The sequence below is a fragment of the Monodelphis domestica genome, chromosome 1 (genome assembly GCF_027887165.1).
Source record: "Monodelphis domestica isolate mMonDom1 chromosome 1, mMonDom1.pri, whole genome shotgun sequence".
Lineage (NCBI taxonomy): Eukaryota > Metazoa > Chordata > Mammalia > Didelphimorphia > Didelphidae > Monodelphis > Monodelphis domestica.
In genome coordinates, this window is record NC_077227.1 from 394,671,037 (window position 1) to 394,686,281 (window position 15,245).

A 15,245-nucleotide genomic window follows, 5' to 3' on the forward strand; every position below is an offset into this window, starting at 1 on the left:
TGTGTCTGAGGACATTTCTCACATCATCTGCCCAAGAGCCAGCCCAATGGGAGTGTTTCCTCCCTCCCCTGTCTGGGGTAAGGTGGGGGGGCTCACACAAATGATGAAGAGCTGCAGCTTGGGCACTCAGTCTCTAAAAGGTTCACTATCATTGCTCAAGATGTTAAAGTAGGAGTGGGCCACCCAACTGGTTGACAGCGAGTGGTGCCAGGTTGGCTGTGCCCACCTGAAGGGAAGGCCTACTCTATGTGCACTTCCAACCTCAAGTCTATACAAAATTCCCAGGGAGCCTGGGCTCTGGGCCTAGCTGTGGGACCACACATGGACCTTGTTTCCATTGGAAATTCCCAAACATTGACAATATCCACAAGATTCCCATCACTCAGTGCACACAGTTCACAGCCCAGACCTTCTTAGTACAGAGAGACTGGGAGTCCAAAGGTCAGGGAGGATAAAATTCTTTCCCAACTTGATTTGAATTGGCTGCATATTTTCCCTTGCTATTAACAATTGGCATAGAGCCCAGCCCTCCTCTCCTCTGCAAAGATGTGCAGGTGAATGGTTAATTTTAGGAATATCTTAAGATCACGGATTTAGAGCTGAAATGAACTTTAAAGAACATCTAATAATTCTGTAGAACAGGAAAATGAGGCACAGGCCAATAACAAGAAACCGGGAAATTGAAACACAGAGAATGGCACCCAGGCTTCTAAGAAGCCTAGAGTCCATGGGCATCAGTTCAATGGAGGATGAGTAGTAGCCTGTAGGGAAGTTAAGAGGGCTAGGATGATGCCTAGCTGCAAGAATGTTAAAGTCTATCAAAAGGAAAAGGGATTCAACTTGAACCCCTCAGGAAAACTAGGGTCAGTGGGTGGAAGGTACAGGAAATAACTTGCAACAAAAGAAAAACTTGCTAAAGACGAGAGCTGGTCAAAAATGTAATGAATGACCTATTTGTAAAGAGGAAGCTTTTCTACTACTAGGATAAAAAATCTTCAGGATGAAGCTAAATAATCATCTATAGAATACTTCTGGTCATGAACAGATTGGACAAATGTCTTGACAAGTCTTTTCAACCCTGAGATTCTGTGATGCCCAGAGTAGGGGAGCATCATAGGATCTAGAACTGACCAATAAGTTCCAGATCAGTTAATTCAACCTTCACAAATGAGAAAAATTAAGGCCCACAGAGGGAAAAGGTCATTCAACTAGTGAGAGTAACAGGATTGTGATTAGAATCTCTATTCCTAGAGAACATGGAATTGTCTAAAATCATGGAAGTTAGAGCTGACAGAACTCCCTGCTCCCATTGTACAGGTGGGTAAACTAAGGTTGACATGGTGAAAGTCTTGCTCTAGGTTATGTAGACATTATGAATCAAAGTTAGGATTCAAATCCAGGTTGACTCCAAATTTAGTGATCCCTCCTTTACACAAGGATGCCTCCTCCACCCCCAGCCCCAGCCCCCCAGTACTGGAACTGAGAGCTGAGAAAGTGTTTTCCTCCTGTCCCAATAGGAAAAGGGAACCCCCTGCTCTAACTACACAAGGTAGGACACAGTCTCTTCACAGTTTAGGGCAAGGGTGCCAGGCAAGGTTTGTGAGGAAGTTTGTTTCATTGGTTTCCTCTTCCTCCTCCTAACTTCCATATCTGGCACCATGCTAGACACAAGCCCAATCTAAAGGGCAGGCTGGCCGGCAGCTACAGCGATGACACAGCAGAGAATGCCCAACCTAACGTGGATGCCATTTATTACTCTATGCAGGAAGGGTTGGATAGGCAAGACGATGTGGTTGGTCTCTTGGAGCCTTTGGGCGGGCCAGGACTCAGTAGCGGTAGTGGTCGGGTTTGAAGGGGCCCTCTATAGGGAGGCCCAAGTACTGAGACTGTTTTTCCGTCAGCTTCGTCAGCTTCACATTCAGTTTGCTAAGGTGGGCTTCAGCCACAGCTTCATCCAGCTGTAAGGGGAGAACAAGAAAAGGTGAGCCTCATGTCCCAGAGCCTCATTCTTGGGCTCCTTGGTCAGGGTGGGAGAGCATGATCTCTCTAATTCATCCTCTTTTCTCCATTCACACAGCTATTACTCTAGTTCAAGTCCTTATCACCTGTGGCACTCAGTAGATACTTAATAAATGCCTGTTGATTAACTGCTTTATTTAAAGTTCTGCTCCATCCTCCACCTCCTACATGAGACCTTTCCTGGTCACATCAGCCACTAGGGCCTTGTTACTGTTGTTCAGTCGTGTTTGACTCTTCATGACTTTGTTTGGGTTTTTCTTGGTAAAGAAACTATACTAGAGTGGTTTGCCATGTCCCTCTTCAGCTCATTTTACCTATGGGAAAACTGAAGCAAACTGGGTAAGTGACTACCTACTGTGCTCCCTCATTGCCCTATATGCCCAGGCATGTAGATGCTGGTAAAGGTTTGCTGACTGAGAAAAGCCTGGTTCAACTATTTCAAAGGCACAGTCCAGTTCCCCAGAGAACTTGATGGAGATGATAGGGGAAGACAAACCTTCCTCATACTGCCCAGGGTTAAACGGCTGCTTGACGCAAGTCAGCCAAACTAGAGACAGGAAACTGATAACTGCAGACTAGAAGGAAGCCCAGTCCCATACAGGGTAAGGGTGGGCAGGAGCAAGTCTAGAAAGATTTTTCCCAAAGCCAAATTACCCAGATTAAGTACCCAAATCCTAGCCTCCTCCAGGCCTTAATGCTATATTCAGGCCATGAGATCACAGAGCCCAAAACCTAGATTAGGCAAAGGCTTTGCATTCTCATCCTAAATCTGCCCCTACCTTCTGGTGTGCCCTAAAGTCAGTCCTCTGCCCTATCTGGGCCTGGTTTCTTCCTTTATAAAACTGGGTGTGATTGCCTGCTGGAGAGAGCAGTAGAGGGAGACCCTGGAGGGTTGAAGGCCCCTTTAGGTTCCTTAATTGTGGGGTCATCTGACTGGAGGCAGAAACAATCCACAGTAAAGAGCCATGAAAGAAAACCCTGAGTATGTGGCTGGCCTGGGCCATAATCTTGCCTGCTTCTCTTTAGGAATAGTGTCTGCATGACACATTGTAGCCATTAACAGCCTCCCCCATCTCAGTTATTTCTCACAGAATATCTCTCATCTATTTCTCACAGAATAGGGATCCTCCTCCTCCTCCTCCTCAATGAACAAGAGCTAGAAGAGGTGGGGAGAGGACAGCCAAACCCACAGCAAAAGAGCCAGGGCTAGAATCTGGCAATCTTGATGCTCAGGGATGTGATGGGGGAAACGGGCAATGAGAGGTGACAGGAAGCTATTCCTAGACTCACCCACACCAAAGCCACCTGACAGCTACTGAGCAGGAAGTTAATGGGGAAGGAGAAGCCACCACTGACCTTCTTGGGGAGGAAGTGCACTCCCACAGGGTATTTGTTCGGGTTAGTCCATAGCTCAATCTGGGCCAACACCTGGTTGCTGAAGGAATTGCTCATGACAAAGCTGGGATGGCCCATAGCACAGCCCAAGTTGACTAGCCGGCCCTCTGCCAGCAAGATGATCCGCCGTCCGCTCTTCAGCTTATAGCGATCCACCTGGCCAGGTAGGCAAGGAAGGTGAGAGCTGGAAAACAAGTCTAGGTCTCCCTCTGCTTCCAGCTTCTTACCCCTCCCCAACAAGACCCCTGCAGGATCCTCCTCCTCTCTGGAATCACAGAATGTCAAAGCTAGATGGACCCCAATGGTGCTCCAGGCCCAACTATACATAAAGAGGAACTCATCTACAGTGATGTAGTAATGATGTAGTCATTCAACAAGTGGTCATCTAGTTGTTAGTCCAGACTAGCCAAGTACCTCCCACTCTGGCCCTGCTTCTACCCACATAAATGTCACATTCTCCTGATACTCCTCACCCTCGTCTAGTCTCCCAGGGACGAGTGGAGGTGGTAAGGGCTAGTGCCCGACCGGAGCCGGAGTTACTCCAGAGCTAAACACACACACAAAAAGGAGGGAGCCCAGTGGATGGAGCCAGGCCAGAGGGAAGTCAGGGTGGAGCCTAGCACTAAGGATCTCTGGCTTTGCTGGTGATCACACATGTACTTGTATACCCTTATACACAAAAAGCTGTATTTCAGACTTTGGGAGATGGGAGGGGAAGGCCTTAAGGGCTGTGAGAGTTCAGGGAGATTAAATAAACGTCCCCCAGTGAATGTCAACAACCAGGCTCAACACTGTATAGTCCCCAAATCTGGCCTCAGTCACTTCCTAGCTGTGTGACCCTGGGCAGCTCACTTAACCCCAATTACCTAGCTCTTACCAGTACTTAGTACTGATTCTAAGACAGAAGGTAAGGATTATTAAAAACAAAAATAAAACAAACAAAAAAAACACTGTAGTCTCACGACTACTGTATCCATCTAAGAATAGTGACCCCTGTATCTCCTGTAAGAGGACCAGAGGGGAGAGAAAGCAGTTGCTATGTGTCTACAGCAGCATCTCAGCACAAGCCCCAACAGGCCAGGGGAGCTGGCAACCTTAGGAAGGGCAGGAGGCCAGGGCTTCATGGCACGCAGCCCTCCTGCTACCCCACCCCGACACCTCCCCCCAGCCTCCATCCAATCTCCTAGTGAATTCCTCTGTAGGCCATTCTTCCCATTCCCCCCAATCCCCTTGATGTTAGCCAAGGAGAACTCTGACCCCACTCTCTTCCCACCTAAGCCAGAGTGCTGGGAGAAAATCCTTCTAGCTCTTCTCTCCAGAGCCCAAAGTCAGAGGATCACAGATCTGGAGCTAGAAGGGACCTCAGGGCTCATCTGGTCCATCTCATTTTATAGATGAGGAAGCTAAGGCCCAGGGAAGTCAAGTAACTTGCCCAGGACACCACAAGGAGCAGTACTAGACCCTCTGACTCCAGAGCCTGTGATATCTCCATTGTGTCACGCTTCCTCTGGCCTCGGACCAGAACCCTACAGACACTTCAGAGTTGGTTCACCCATCTATGATCACAGGGAATGCAGAGAGAACCTACCTGAGGCTTCACGGTCACCTTCTCCACAGCATTTTGATTCAGCCACTTTACATCTATTTCCACATCAAAGTGTCCAATGTTACACACTATTGCGTCATCTTTCATCTGTTCAAAGTGCCTGGGTGGGGAGGGAACAGGAACCACTGAGGGGGAGGGGGAGATCAGGGGCTACAGAACAAAGCAGGCAGCAACTCTTGGCCGAAGGGTAAGAGGAACGCCAGGCCAAGGGGACACCCAAGGGGGTTCAGGGAAGGACAGATGGAAGGGAGGAAGCAATAAAGGAAGGAGGCAAGATCTTTGGGTCAGGAGTAAGATAGAGAGTAGGACAGGAAGAGGTAGGGGAATGTACAGAGAAATGGGCAAGGACACTGGGGGTACAGATGGAGGGCTCCCTGCAAGGAGGTAGGCCTCACCTGCCCAAGATGATGTCTATACATCCAGTGGTGGTGACAAAGATGTTTCCCTCTTTACAGGCTTCATCCATGGTGGTCACCTCGTAACCTAAGTATACACACACACACACAAGCATCAGCCCTGTGATCACTCCTGAGAACCCCAAGCTGTGACCCTCATAGACTGGTCTGGCCCCTTACTCACCCTCCATAGAGGCTTGTAGTGCATTGATGGGGTCTATCTCCGTGACAATGACTCGGGCACCAAAGCCCCGAAGGGCCTGAGCACAGCCTTTGCCCACATCACCATAGCCTGCCACCACGGCCACTTTGCCTGCAATCATCACATCTGTGGCTCGTTTGATGCCATCGATGAGGGACTCACGGCAGCCATACAGGTTGTCAAATTTGCTCTAGAGAGAAGATAGGAAAGGGGGAAGCAGTCCCTCACAGATGCCAGGGAAACATTGTCTACTGAATTATGCTGGACCCTAGGGATTACCCCCACCTGGCCTGTCTACAGGCCACTTAGTGAGTCTCAAATGAGAGTATATATATTAAAAATACCCTGAAAAGTGTATAAGGGACCCATAAACTATAAATCTTACCTTGCACATTAATTGTGGTAATCTAATCCAAGCAATGCAATATTCTGGGGAAGTGGGGAGAGGTCAGCAGAGCTTCAGGAGAATACAATACCTTGGTAACAGAATCATTCACATTGATGGCAGGCACTTTCAGAATTCCATTTGTCTTCATCTTGTATAGATTGTGGACGCCTGTGGTGGTCTCCTCTGAGATGCCTTTGATGCCTGAGTCAAGAGATGCTCCGGTAGGGCCAGTCCCTTTTAACTCCACCCTCTAGTTACCTTAACTGACACCTTACTTAACTACCCTTCAACAAATATTTACCAGGTGCCCCTTTGCTCACAGCCTGTAGCCTGGGAGGGTGGTGGTGGGAAATGAACTCCTTCCAGTATTCCTACCATTATGTTCCACCCTTGAGGGATGGAGAAGATGAGACCAGTAGTGAGGTGAGTGAGTCAACATTACCCCCCTATCTCCTCTCCCCCAAGTGAAGTCATTTTGTGTTGTGCCAGAGTAAGTGGAAGAAGCCTCTTGCCTTACTATCTTCCCTTCAGCTATCCCTTTCACTGTAGCCAAGATCTCACTGCTTCAAGTCATATATTCTCATCTTTTTCAGACTCTGGAAATGAGGCTGGGAGCTTTGACATGATCTATTCCAGCAACCTCCTTTTAAAAAGAAGGAAAAAAGGCCCAGAGTCACACAGTGCATTATTAGCAAAGTCAAAACTTGGCCCCCAAATCCATCCCTCTTTCCACTTCATCTTTCTCCCTGCCCCCTTCTTAGCAATAGTCAGAGATCATTCAGTGAGTTAATAAAGGCTTAATGCTTTTTTTCTTCCACAGGATATCTCATCACTGATAAGGTCTTAGTCGAGAGACATGCAGAGTGGATTTTCAGGCATCAGTGGTGGGTGAGGTACATAGGGGAAAAGGTTCCTGGCGCTGGAACACTTCCTGACCCCAAATAGCAGTACACCCAAAGTCCCTCAGCACTGAGGCTGGGGAGAGGGGCCTGGCTCAGGGTGATCTGGGGAGAGGAGTCCAGGATCCCAGCATTCCTACACAAAGGGTTCTCCAGTGTTCTAGCCCAGCTTCGAATTCAAACTTTTTTTTGCCTTTAGAATCTTCCTGGAAAACCTTCAGCAAAAGAAAAGCCCCCTATACCAGACTAGAGACACAGACTCCAAACTGAGGACAAGCCAGAATCAGAGCGACGCCCCTTCCTCCTTCCCTTCTCTAGGGCCTCAGAACTTGAGATGACAGTCATGTCTAGAAAAAAGTGCCCAAGGACACTAAGAGGGTTCCTCTCTTCTTTACCTCAGGAAAGGCTTAGCATGAAAATGGTTCTGTGCTAGAGGAGGGAAACAGGCACAAGCAGGGGAGGCTCCCCAGGGAAAGCTCCTCCCATACCCCCACCCAAATATGATGTCAGCTCGTCCTGGCCCAACCTGATCCCCAAGAGAATCAAACCTGGCCATACTAAACTCCATTGAGGGCCAGGTGCAAGACTTCACCTTAGGGCCTGTCTTGATCCTCCAGAATTAAAAAAAGCCTCAAGTTTCTGCTCACAGAATCATAGAGAAGGAAGGGACCTTCAATATTATCTAGTTTTACACCCAACTTAGAGATGAGTAAATTGAGACCCAACCAAAGAAAAGGCTTTGTTCAAGGTTACCGAGTTAGCAACAGAGATGGGATTTGAATTCTGTTCCTCTAAATCCATTTTCAGTACTCTTTCTGCTACATAATACTACACTACCTTTTGGAGTTTTGAAAAAGTTACCCTTCTCCCTCTGAGTGCCAAAAACAGTCATTGAGGACTCTATCAGCTTCACAGCCACTGTTCCTTGATGAAGCCAAAGCTTCTGAGACTGGCAACTTATCCCCTAATTAGACTCTTCAAAAGAACCCCTAAACCTCCATTCAACCCCCCAGATCTTGCCCATCTCTGTTCCCCCATGTTCCTCCTTACCCTTCAGGAGCTCAGGGTATTTGGTGTGAACAAGGTTGGTGAGGTCCCCACCATCATCCAGGATCATGTTGAGTGGCTGCCCATCCTTGAAATAGAGGGTCTGCTCAATGCACCAGAGATATTCTTCATCTGTCTCTCCCTTCCAAGCGTACACTGAGGCAAGAATGAGAGGATAGGAGTGAATAATTCAATTCAACTGACCAAATGTTTGAGTGTGCCAATCCTCCTGCTTGGCACAGGAGGCACAAAGATAGATAGCAGACAGGCCAGGCCCTCAAGCTCACAATTGACAAACTGAGGATATGTGTATAAAAATAAGAATGCTATAAAGAGTGTGAAGAAGAGGCAGGAGAAAAGGAAGGAACTTCACTACAGGTGAACCTCCCTTGAACCTCAGTGAGGATTCCAGCAAATGAAGAGGAGAGAAAAGAAGTCCAGACCTATGTGAAGGCGGGCAGGTGGGAAAACAACAGTCTTGTTTGTCCAGAGCCCAGAAAATGGAAAGGAGAATGGGATGAGATAAATCTGGACAAGTAGGCTGAAGGCTGATTGTGGAGAGCCTTGAATACAAACTACTGAGTCAGGCTTTCTTTTTTTTAGCCTATAGGCAATGAAGAACAACTGAAGAAGGAATCAGGGCCAGCTCTTACACACAGCCCACCCAGCTAATGGCTGGCACCAGAAGAACTCAGATCTCCCTGGCCCTAACTTCCAGGACCAGTGACAAAGGGGAACCAGTGACACAGGAGGACACTTGGGTCCTCCCTTCAGTTTCTGGGTCAAATTCCTAAGAGTGAGAGAATCATAGTTCCTTCCCAAAGAATCTTGGTATCCCCAATATTTTTCTCCTTGCAGAGACCTAGGAGACAAGGTTGGGTAAAGGAAATCCTCCACCCAACTCCAATCTAAGAACCAAGGCTGGTCCTGGTCTTCCCTAAGGGAGAGCTCCTGAACCTGAACATGGGACTTCACCTCCAGACATACCACAAAGTCTGTGATGGGGCGGCAGGGATGAAGTGAGGAAAATTAAAAGTAAAGAAGAATCACAGAATAATAATAATAATAACTAGCATTCATGTAATACCTTAACATTTGCAAAGCACTTTACACATGTTATAAAGGACACCACCAAGATGGTGGATCATGACATTATCCCCTGTCTTAGGGCACACGTCAACAAATTCTGTCTCAACCATGGTCTGGACAGAAAAGGGCACTGCCAGGCATCAGCTTTCCTTAGGGCTCAGTAAAAGCACCAAGGTACTAAAGTTTTAAACCTTGGGCAAAGGATAAAAGAGAAACATTCTGCAAACAAAGCTTTTTCCTTCTAGTTCAAAGTCCAGTGTCCTAAAGTACACACATGGAAAAATAAAAGAGGGCTGCCCACTTACACACCTCCCCCACCAGGCCAGGCGATGGGAATCAAAGGCACTCTGGCTCCTCTCTGCTGGAGTGGGAGCACCTCTAAGGCAGCCCCTTGCCCCCAGACCAGCATACTCACCCGCCTCCCTTTGCACAAGACCCTTAACCTCAGACACAGAATTCTCAAACCCAGAGTCTTTCCATGTTGAGCCACACTCAGAGATAATTAAACTCTGCTGTGTTTTCTCCCAGCTTAGCTGGACCACAACCAGGGATTTGGCCTCTTCTTATCCCAAGGTCAACTGATTGTTACTAGGCGACATGTACAAAGCACTATATAAATGCTAGCTATTATTCCCTTTTTTTAAACATAAACCCTTATCTTCTATCTTAGAATGGAATATTGGTTCTAAGGCAGAAGAGTGAAAAGGGTTAGGCAATTGGGGTTAAGTGACTTGTCCAGGGTCACACAGCTAGGAAGTATCTGAGGTACTTTTGAAACCAGGGTTTCCTGTCTTCAGGCTTGGTTCTCTATCCACCGAGCCACCTAGCTGCCCCATAAGCTAGTATTCCTATGAAATTCCAGCCATAACAGGCATCCCTGTTACCTGTCTCTAGTTGATACTCATTATTACCCCTGGCCCAACAGAATAAGTCTGCCCCCTCTCCCACAGACTAGCCTCTTTAAGTAGCTGAAGTCTTCCCATCCTGGAGGCCATTTTCTCCAGTTCCACCCCCAAAAGAGTCCCTGGTCATGGTGGGAGCTATGCTCAGAGGAAGAGGACTTACCAGGAATGCCAGTTTTGGCAATGGCAGCTGCTGCATGGTCCTGGGTAGAGAAAATGTTGCAACTGGACCATTGTACCTGTAAAGACCAGAGGACATAGGGTCATTCACAAAAGCAGAGACTAGCAGCACAATGTCAATGTAATGAAGTCAGCTAGGATGGAGGCCAAAAGAGATACTGATCAGTACAAATGATGAGTCAAAGAAGTCAACTGATAGCAAGTGGATTAGAAAAGATCCCTGGGAGGCAGCTAGGTGGCTCAGTGGATAGAGTGCCAGGCCTGGAGATGGGAGATCCTGGGTTCAAATCTAACTTCAGATATTCCTAGCTATGTAATCCTGGGCAAATCACTTAACTCCTGTTGTCTAGCCTTTACCGTTCTTCTGCCTTGGAACTGATAGCTAATACTGATTCTAAGACAGAAGGAAAGTAAGGGTTTGAAAAAGGACAGGACAAGAAAGGAAAGATCCCTAGTTTGAGTCAGAACAGACTTAGAGAAATGGGGATAATTCTTGCCCCACTTACATTAAACACTATTAACGAGAATCTCACTGTGGCAGGATTGTGATGGCCAAAAAACAAAACAAAACTATGACAAGTATAAATGCCTATACAAAAGAGATTATTCCTATTCCTAGAATCACTGATTTACAGAGGAAAAGGGATCATAAGGCTAGCTAGTCAAACTTTTACAGATAAGGAAACTGAGACCCCCCTCCCCCCAAGTATCATATGACTTCCCAGAGTTCACACAGGTGGTAAAAAGCCAGAGCTGAGATTTGAACTGAGATCCTCTGGCTCCAAGTTCAGCATTCTTTCTACTATATCTCACCATCCCACCCTGGAATACAGAGCTCACTCTCCAGGACGGCCTCCAGAACTGTCTGAATCTCCCCTGGATGTGTTTCTATCCTTCCATCCCACTTCTGGCTCCTCGGATGCTCTGGGTGGACTTACCTCAGCTCCCAGGGCCACCAGTGTCTCAATGAGGACAGCTGTCTCCACTGTCATGTGGAGGCAGCCAGCAATCCGAGCACCCTTCAGTGGCTTGGAGCCCGAGTACATCTCTCGAAGTTTCATCAGGCCGGGCATCTCATTCTCTGCTATGTCCAGGGCCTTGCGTCCCCAGGTGGCCAGGCTGATATCAGCTACAGGGACAGGGGAGAAGACAAACTGAGCACTGTGATGGGAGAGCAAGGGGGAGAAGCCCTCTGTGCTCTCCTGTCATCAAGGATAATCTGAGCTTCCTGCCTCAGAAGGAGTTGTAAGATCTCTGAGGGCAGGGCCCTTGCCTCATACTTCTCAACCTTAGTGAACCCACGCAAAGGATGGAAAGACTCAGGAAACCTCAGAATCCAGGGAGTCATAAAAAAACCTCAGAGCACACCCAGTTCCACTTAAAACCAGCAACAGGAAACTTAACACTTCTCAAGGGAGTCTATTCTCCCCTTCACTTTTGGATAGCTGATTATTCCTACTTTAAGATATTCACTATAAATACATATAAACAGGGGTGGCTGGGTGGTTCAGTGGATGGAGAGCCAGGCCCAGAGATGGGATGTCTGGGTTTCAAATCTGGCCTCAGACACTTCCCAGCTGTGTGACCCTGGACAAGTCACTTGACTCCCACTGTCTAGCCCATCCTGCTCTTCTGCCTTGGAACCAATACACAGTATTGGTTCTAAAATGGAAGATAAAGAGTTTCAAAAAATAAATACATATACCCACATAATGTCTAAAAGTCTTAGTGTAGTATTAAGCTTCAATAGCTATATGTGTATATGTATGTATGCTTATATGTGTGTATACATACATATATCATATATGTATATACACATGAACACATAGGTATAGAAACACATCTTTGTGTATATACACATGTAAAAATATGCCTATATGTATTACATATATGTATAAATTGTTTATTTTTCTTCAAAGTTAGTAATCATTTAAAAACAAAAACATTCAAGTAGATAAAATGAAAAATCACTTACAAAATCATAAACTGCAAATTCTTTACAATTTACCTTTAAAGATATAGCTGTTATATTTAACAAAATAATAACAGAAACATCCTATTTGGTTAGTAAGTCTTTCCTTCTCATTCCTCTTTACTTAGTGTAATTTTTTTTTTTAGATTATGATTTAATAGTAGAAAGTTTTTTCATTTCCTCACGCTATGCCAAATGGTTACTGAATAAACACACAGCCCTGAGCTTGGATACAGATGTGTATAAGACAGAGAGGTAGTTTAACATAGTGGCTAGAACACTGAATTTTGGAGACAAGATCTGGATTTAAATCTCTACTCTTTCTCTCCACAAGCTATGTGACCATGGGCAAATCAATCTCTCTGAGTGTTCTCATCTGTAAAAATAAAGTACTACCTATCAGGGAATTGGGTTTGTTTGTTTTTTGTTTGTTTTTTTTTAACTCTTATCTTCTGGTTCTAAGGCATCAAAGAGGTACGGGCTAAGCAACTGGAGTTAAGTGACTTGCCCAGAGTCCCACAGCTAAGATGTGGCGAGACATTTGAACCCAAAACCTTCCATCTTCAGGTCTGGCATTCTTGCCACTGAGCTGCCCCCTACTGAGTTTTTGTGAGGTTCTAATTAACACACAGACATACCCCAAGGGTTCTGCACACTTGAAAAGTGTTATAAAAATCAGTTACATTATTTCTAAATGTCTGACTACACACACATAACTCCCCTGCTCAAAATATTACAGCAGTTCTCTACTGCCTCTAGTATAAAATACAAACTTCTCTTTTTGATACTGATATTGGGGCTACCTTTCCAGACTTATTACATCATAAGCCTTTCTGGACAATACAATCTCCTCACACTCCTACACACATCTCACACACAACTGGCCTGCCTGTTGTTCCTCCTACAACATTCCAAGGTCTTTCAAGGTTATTCCCCATCCCTGGAATGTACTTTAACTGAGCTCAAGCACTATCCCTTACAGCAGGCCTTTCTTGGTTTCCCCAAGCTGCTTAGCCCCTGACCCTCAGCAAAATTACCATTTATTTGGAATATATTTTGTATTAATTTATAATGTTTTGTTTTGTTTAAAACCCTTACCTTCTGTCTTAGAATCAATACTGGGTATTGGTTCCAAGGCAGAAGAGTGATAAGGGCTAGGCAATGGGGGTTAAGCAATTTGCAGATTTGAACCCAGGACCTCCCATCTCTGGGCCTGACTCTCAATCCACTGAGCCACCCAGCTGCCCCCTAATTTATATGTTTTTATACTTACCAATAGAATATAAACTCCTTGAGAGTCAGAGTTTAAATTTTGTCTTCACTGCTTCATGCCTGAGACTTTCTCCCTCATTTCTACTTCCTCCAGAGCTTCCTTCAAGCCTTAGCAAGCCCCACCTTCTACAAAAAGACTTTCCCAGATCTCTTTAATCTTAGTGCCTTCCCTCTGGAATTATCCCCAGTTTACTTGTCCCTATCTTGCTTGTACAAAAGTAGTTGTTTGCATGTTTTCTTCCCCTTAGACTGTGAATTCCTTGAGGTAAGGGCTGATTTGTTTGTTTTGGGGGAGGGAGTTGCCTTTCTTTCTATTCCCAGTCCTTTAGTATATTACATGCTTATTAAATTCTATTGACTGATTGATCATTATTACAATCTCAGACATATATGTTATGGGAAGAAGGCCCAAGTTCTAATCTTCCACCACTTTTAGTCAGGTAATTTTGGGCAAGATTATACAAACCTCTCAGTTTTCTAATTTGTAAAATGGTTAATAGGTTACCTTGTACTATTTCCAAGGCTGCTTGTAAGGGAAAGTGCTTTATAAACTGCAAAGCTTCCTCAAAAGATGCCCCATGCCCCAGTGGCATAAAGCAGCCACCAACCACTAGGAGAGTCTCCAGTAAAGGCTTGGTTCTATATAGTATTATTCAACAGAGACTCAGTGTTATAGGAATAAAGGGTGAGATGCAAAGGGATTATAACAGAACAGAAGGTGGTTAAAAGGGAACTTTAAGAGCAGTTTCAATTTGATAAATATTTCTAATGTACCTACTGTGAAAGGCACTTAGAACTGGAAAGGGGCCTTGAATCACAGAATCCAGTCATTTTCAGCTCGTAGAAATCATCTAAGCTCTACCATTCTCATTTTACTGGTAAGGCAATTGAGACCCAGAGAGGTGAAGGTCTTGCCCAATGTCCAGTTGGTGTGCTAGGGCTGAAACTAGAAAGGATTTTCCTAACATGCAATCCAGGGATCTTTGAGTCCTGTGAAAGGCTTGTTCCATCACCTAATGTGATTCTGGTAGCCCAAAGCTCTATAGAGAGGACACATAATAGGTATTTAACAAATATTTATTGAATGAATTATGTTATTATTAGCCATCACCCCACTCCCTGACCAGATAAGGTTTCCGGAGAGGCCACTATAGCCTGTAGGGCAAACCAGACTATTCTTGGGGAAGTAGAGAAAGCAATAACGAAAGGAAGGAAAAGAAAATCAACAGTGCCTCAGGGGCAAGAACATTGTGTCCTTTGTGCAGGAACAAAATACGCCCCCACTTCTACACCCGGGCCCCCCTTCTGCCAGGTCAGCAGAGATTGTAAGAACATCGATTCCACTCCTCTGACACAATCAAATCTCCTCAGCACACCCTCCAGGACCCTGAGGACTACTGAGATTTATCTACTTGGCTAAATCCTTTCTGCCTTCAAATCTTAGCTCAACTCTTACCTCCTCTCACCCCACCTCCAATTTTCAGAAAATTTAGCCCTTGCCCCTTTTCTGAACCCTGAGCATCTGATGGCCTTGTATTATTTGTGTATGTGCAAGATAGACAGATGAATGTTTTTAAGTTCCTACTATGCTGTGTCAGCTGCTGTGTTAAGCAAGTGTCATTTCATTTAATCCTAATAACCTAGGAAGTTGGTGCCTCCCCAATTCATTCTCATTCTGGTTATCATTAAAATTTACAAATCATTTTCCTTAGGTGATTATTATTAACTCCCCCCCCAAAAAAAATAGCTGAGGAAAGGGGCTCAGAAAAATTAAGTGATTTGTCCAAGTCACACAGCTGCTGCTGGTCAGGATCAAGGGATGGGAACGGAACCTGGGTCTTCTGACACCCTCTCTATTCCCTCTCAGAATCCCAAGTAT

The 15,245-nt window shown here is 45.6% G+C and overlaps 1 protein-coding gene across 3 annotated transcripts in view; it reads right to left on the bottom strand.

Annotated features, from left to right (window-relative positions):
- Positions 1 to 1,734: 1,734 nt before the first annotated feature.
- AHCY (adenosylhomocysteinase) overlaps positions 1,735 to 15,245 on the bottom strand; it is a 30,692-nt gene continuing 17,181 nt past the window's right edge. For 2 of the 3 annotated variants that reach the window (XM_007474218.3, XM_001371357.5), the window contains exons 2-10: positions 11,061 to 11,251; positions 10,106 to 10,181; positions 7,955 to 8,107; positions 6,094 to 6,206; positions 5,600 to 5,807; positions 5,416 to 5,503; positions 5,003 to 5,120; positions 3,376 to 3,570; positions 1,735 to 1,958 (exon numbers count right to left, since the gene is read on the bottom strand). In XM_007474218.3, the coding sequence (XP_007474280.1) occupies positions 1,827 to 1,958; positions 3,376 to 3,570; positions 5,003 to 5,120; positions 5,416 to 5,503; positions 5,600 to 5,807; positions 6,094 to 6,206; positions 7,955 to 8,107; positions 10,106 to 10,181; positions 11,061 to 11,251 (1,274 nt within the window). In that variant the 3' untranslated portion in view covers positions 1,735 to 1,826. Of the gene's footprint in view, positions 1,959 to 3,375; positions 3,599 to 5,002; positions 5,121 to 5,415; positions 5,504 to 5,599; positions 5,808 to 6,093; positions 6,207 to 7,954; positions 8,108 to 10,105; positions 10,182 to 11,060; positions 11,252 to 15,245 lie in introns of those variants that run through there. The other variant, XM_056811769.1, reaches the window with a different exon arrangement.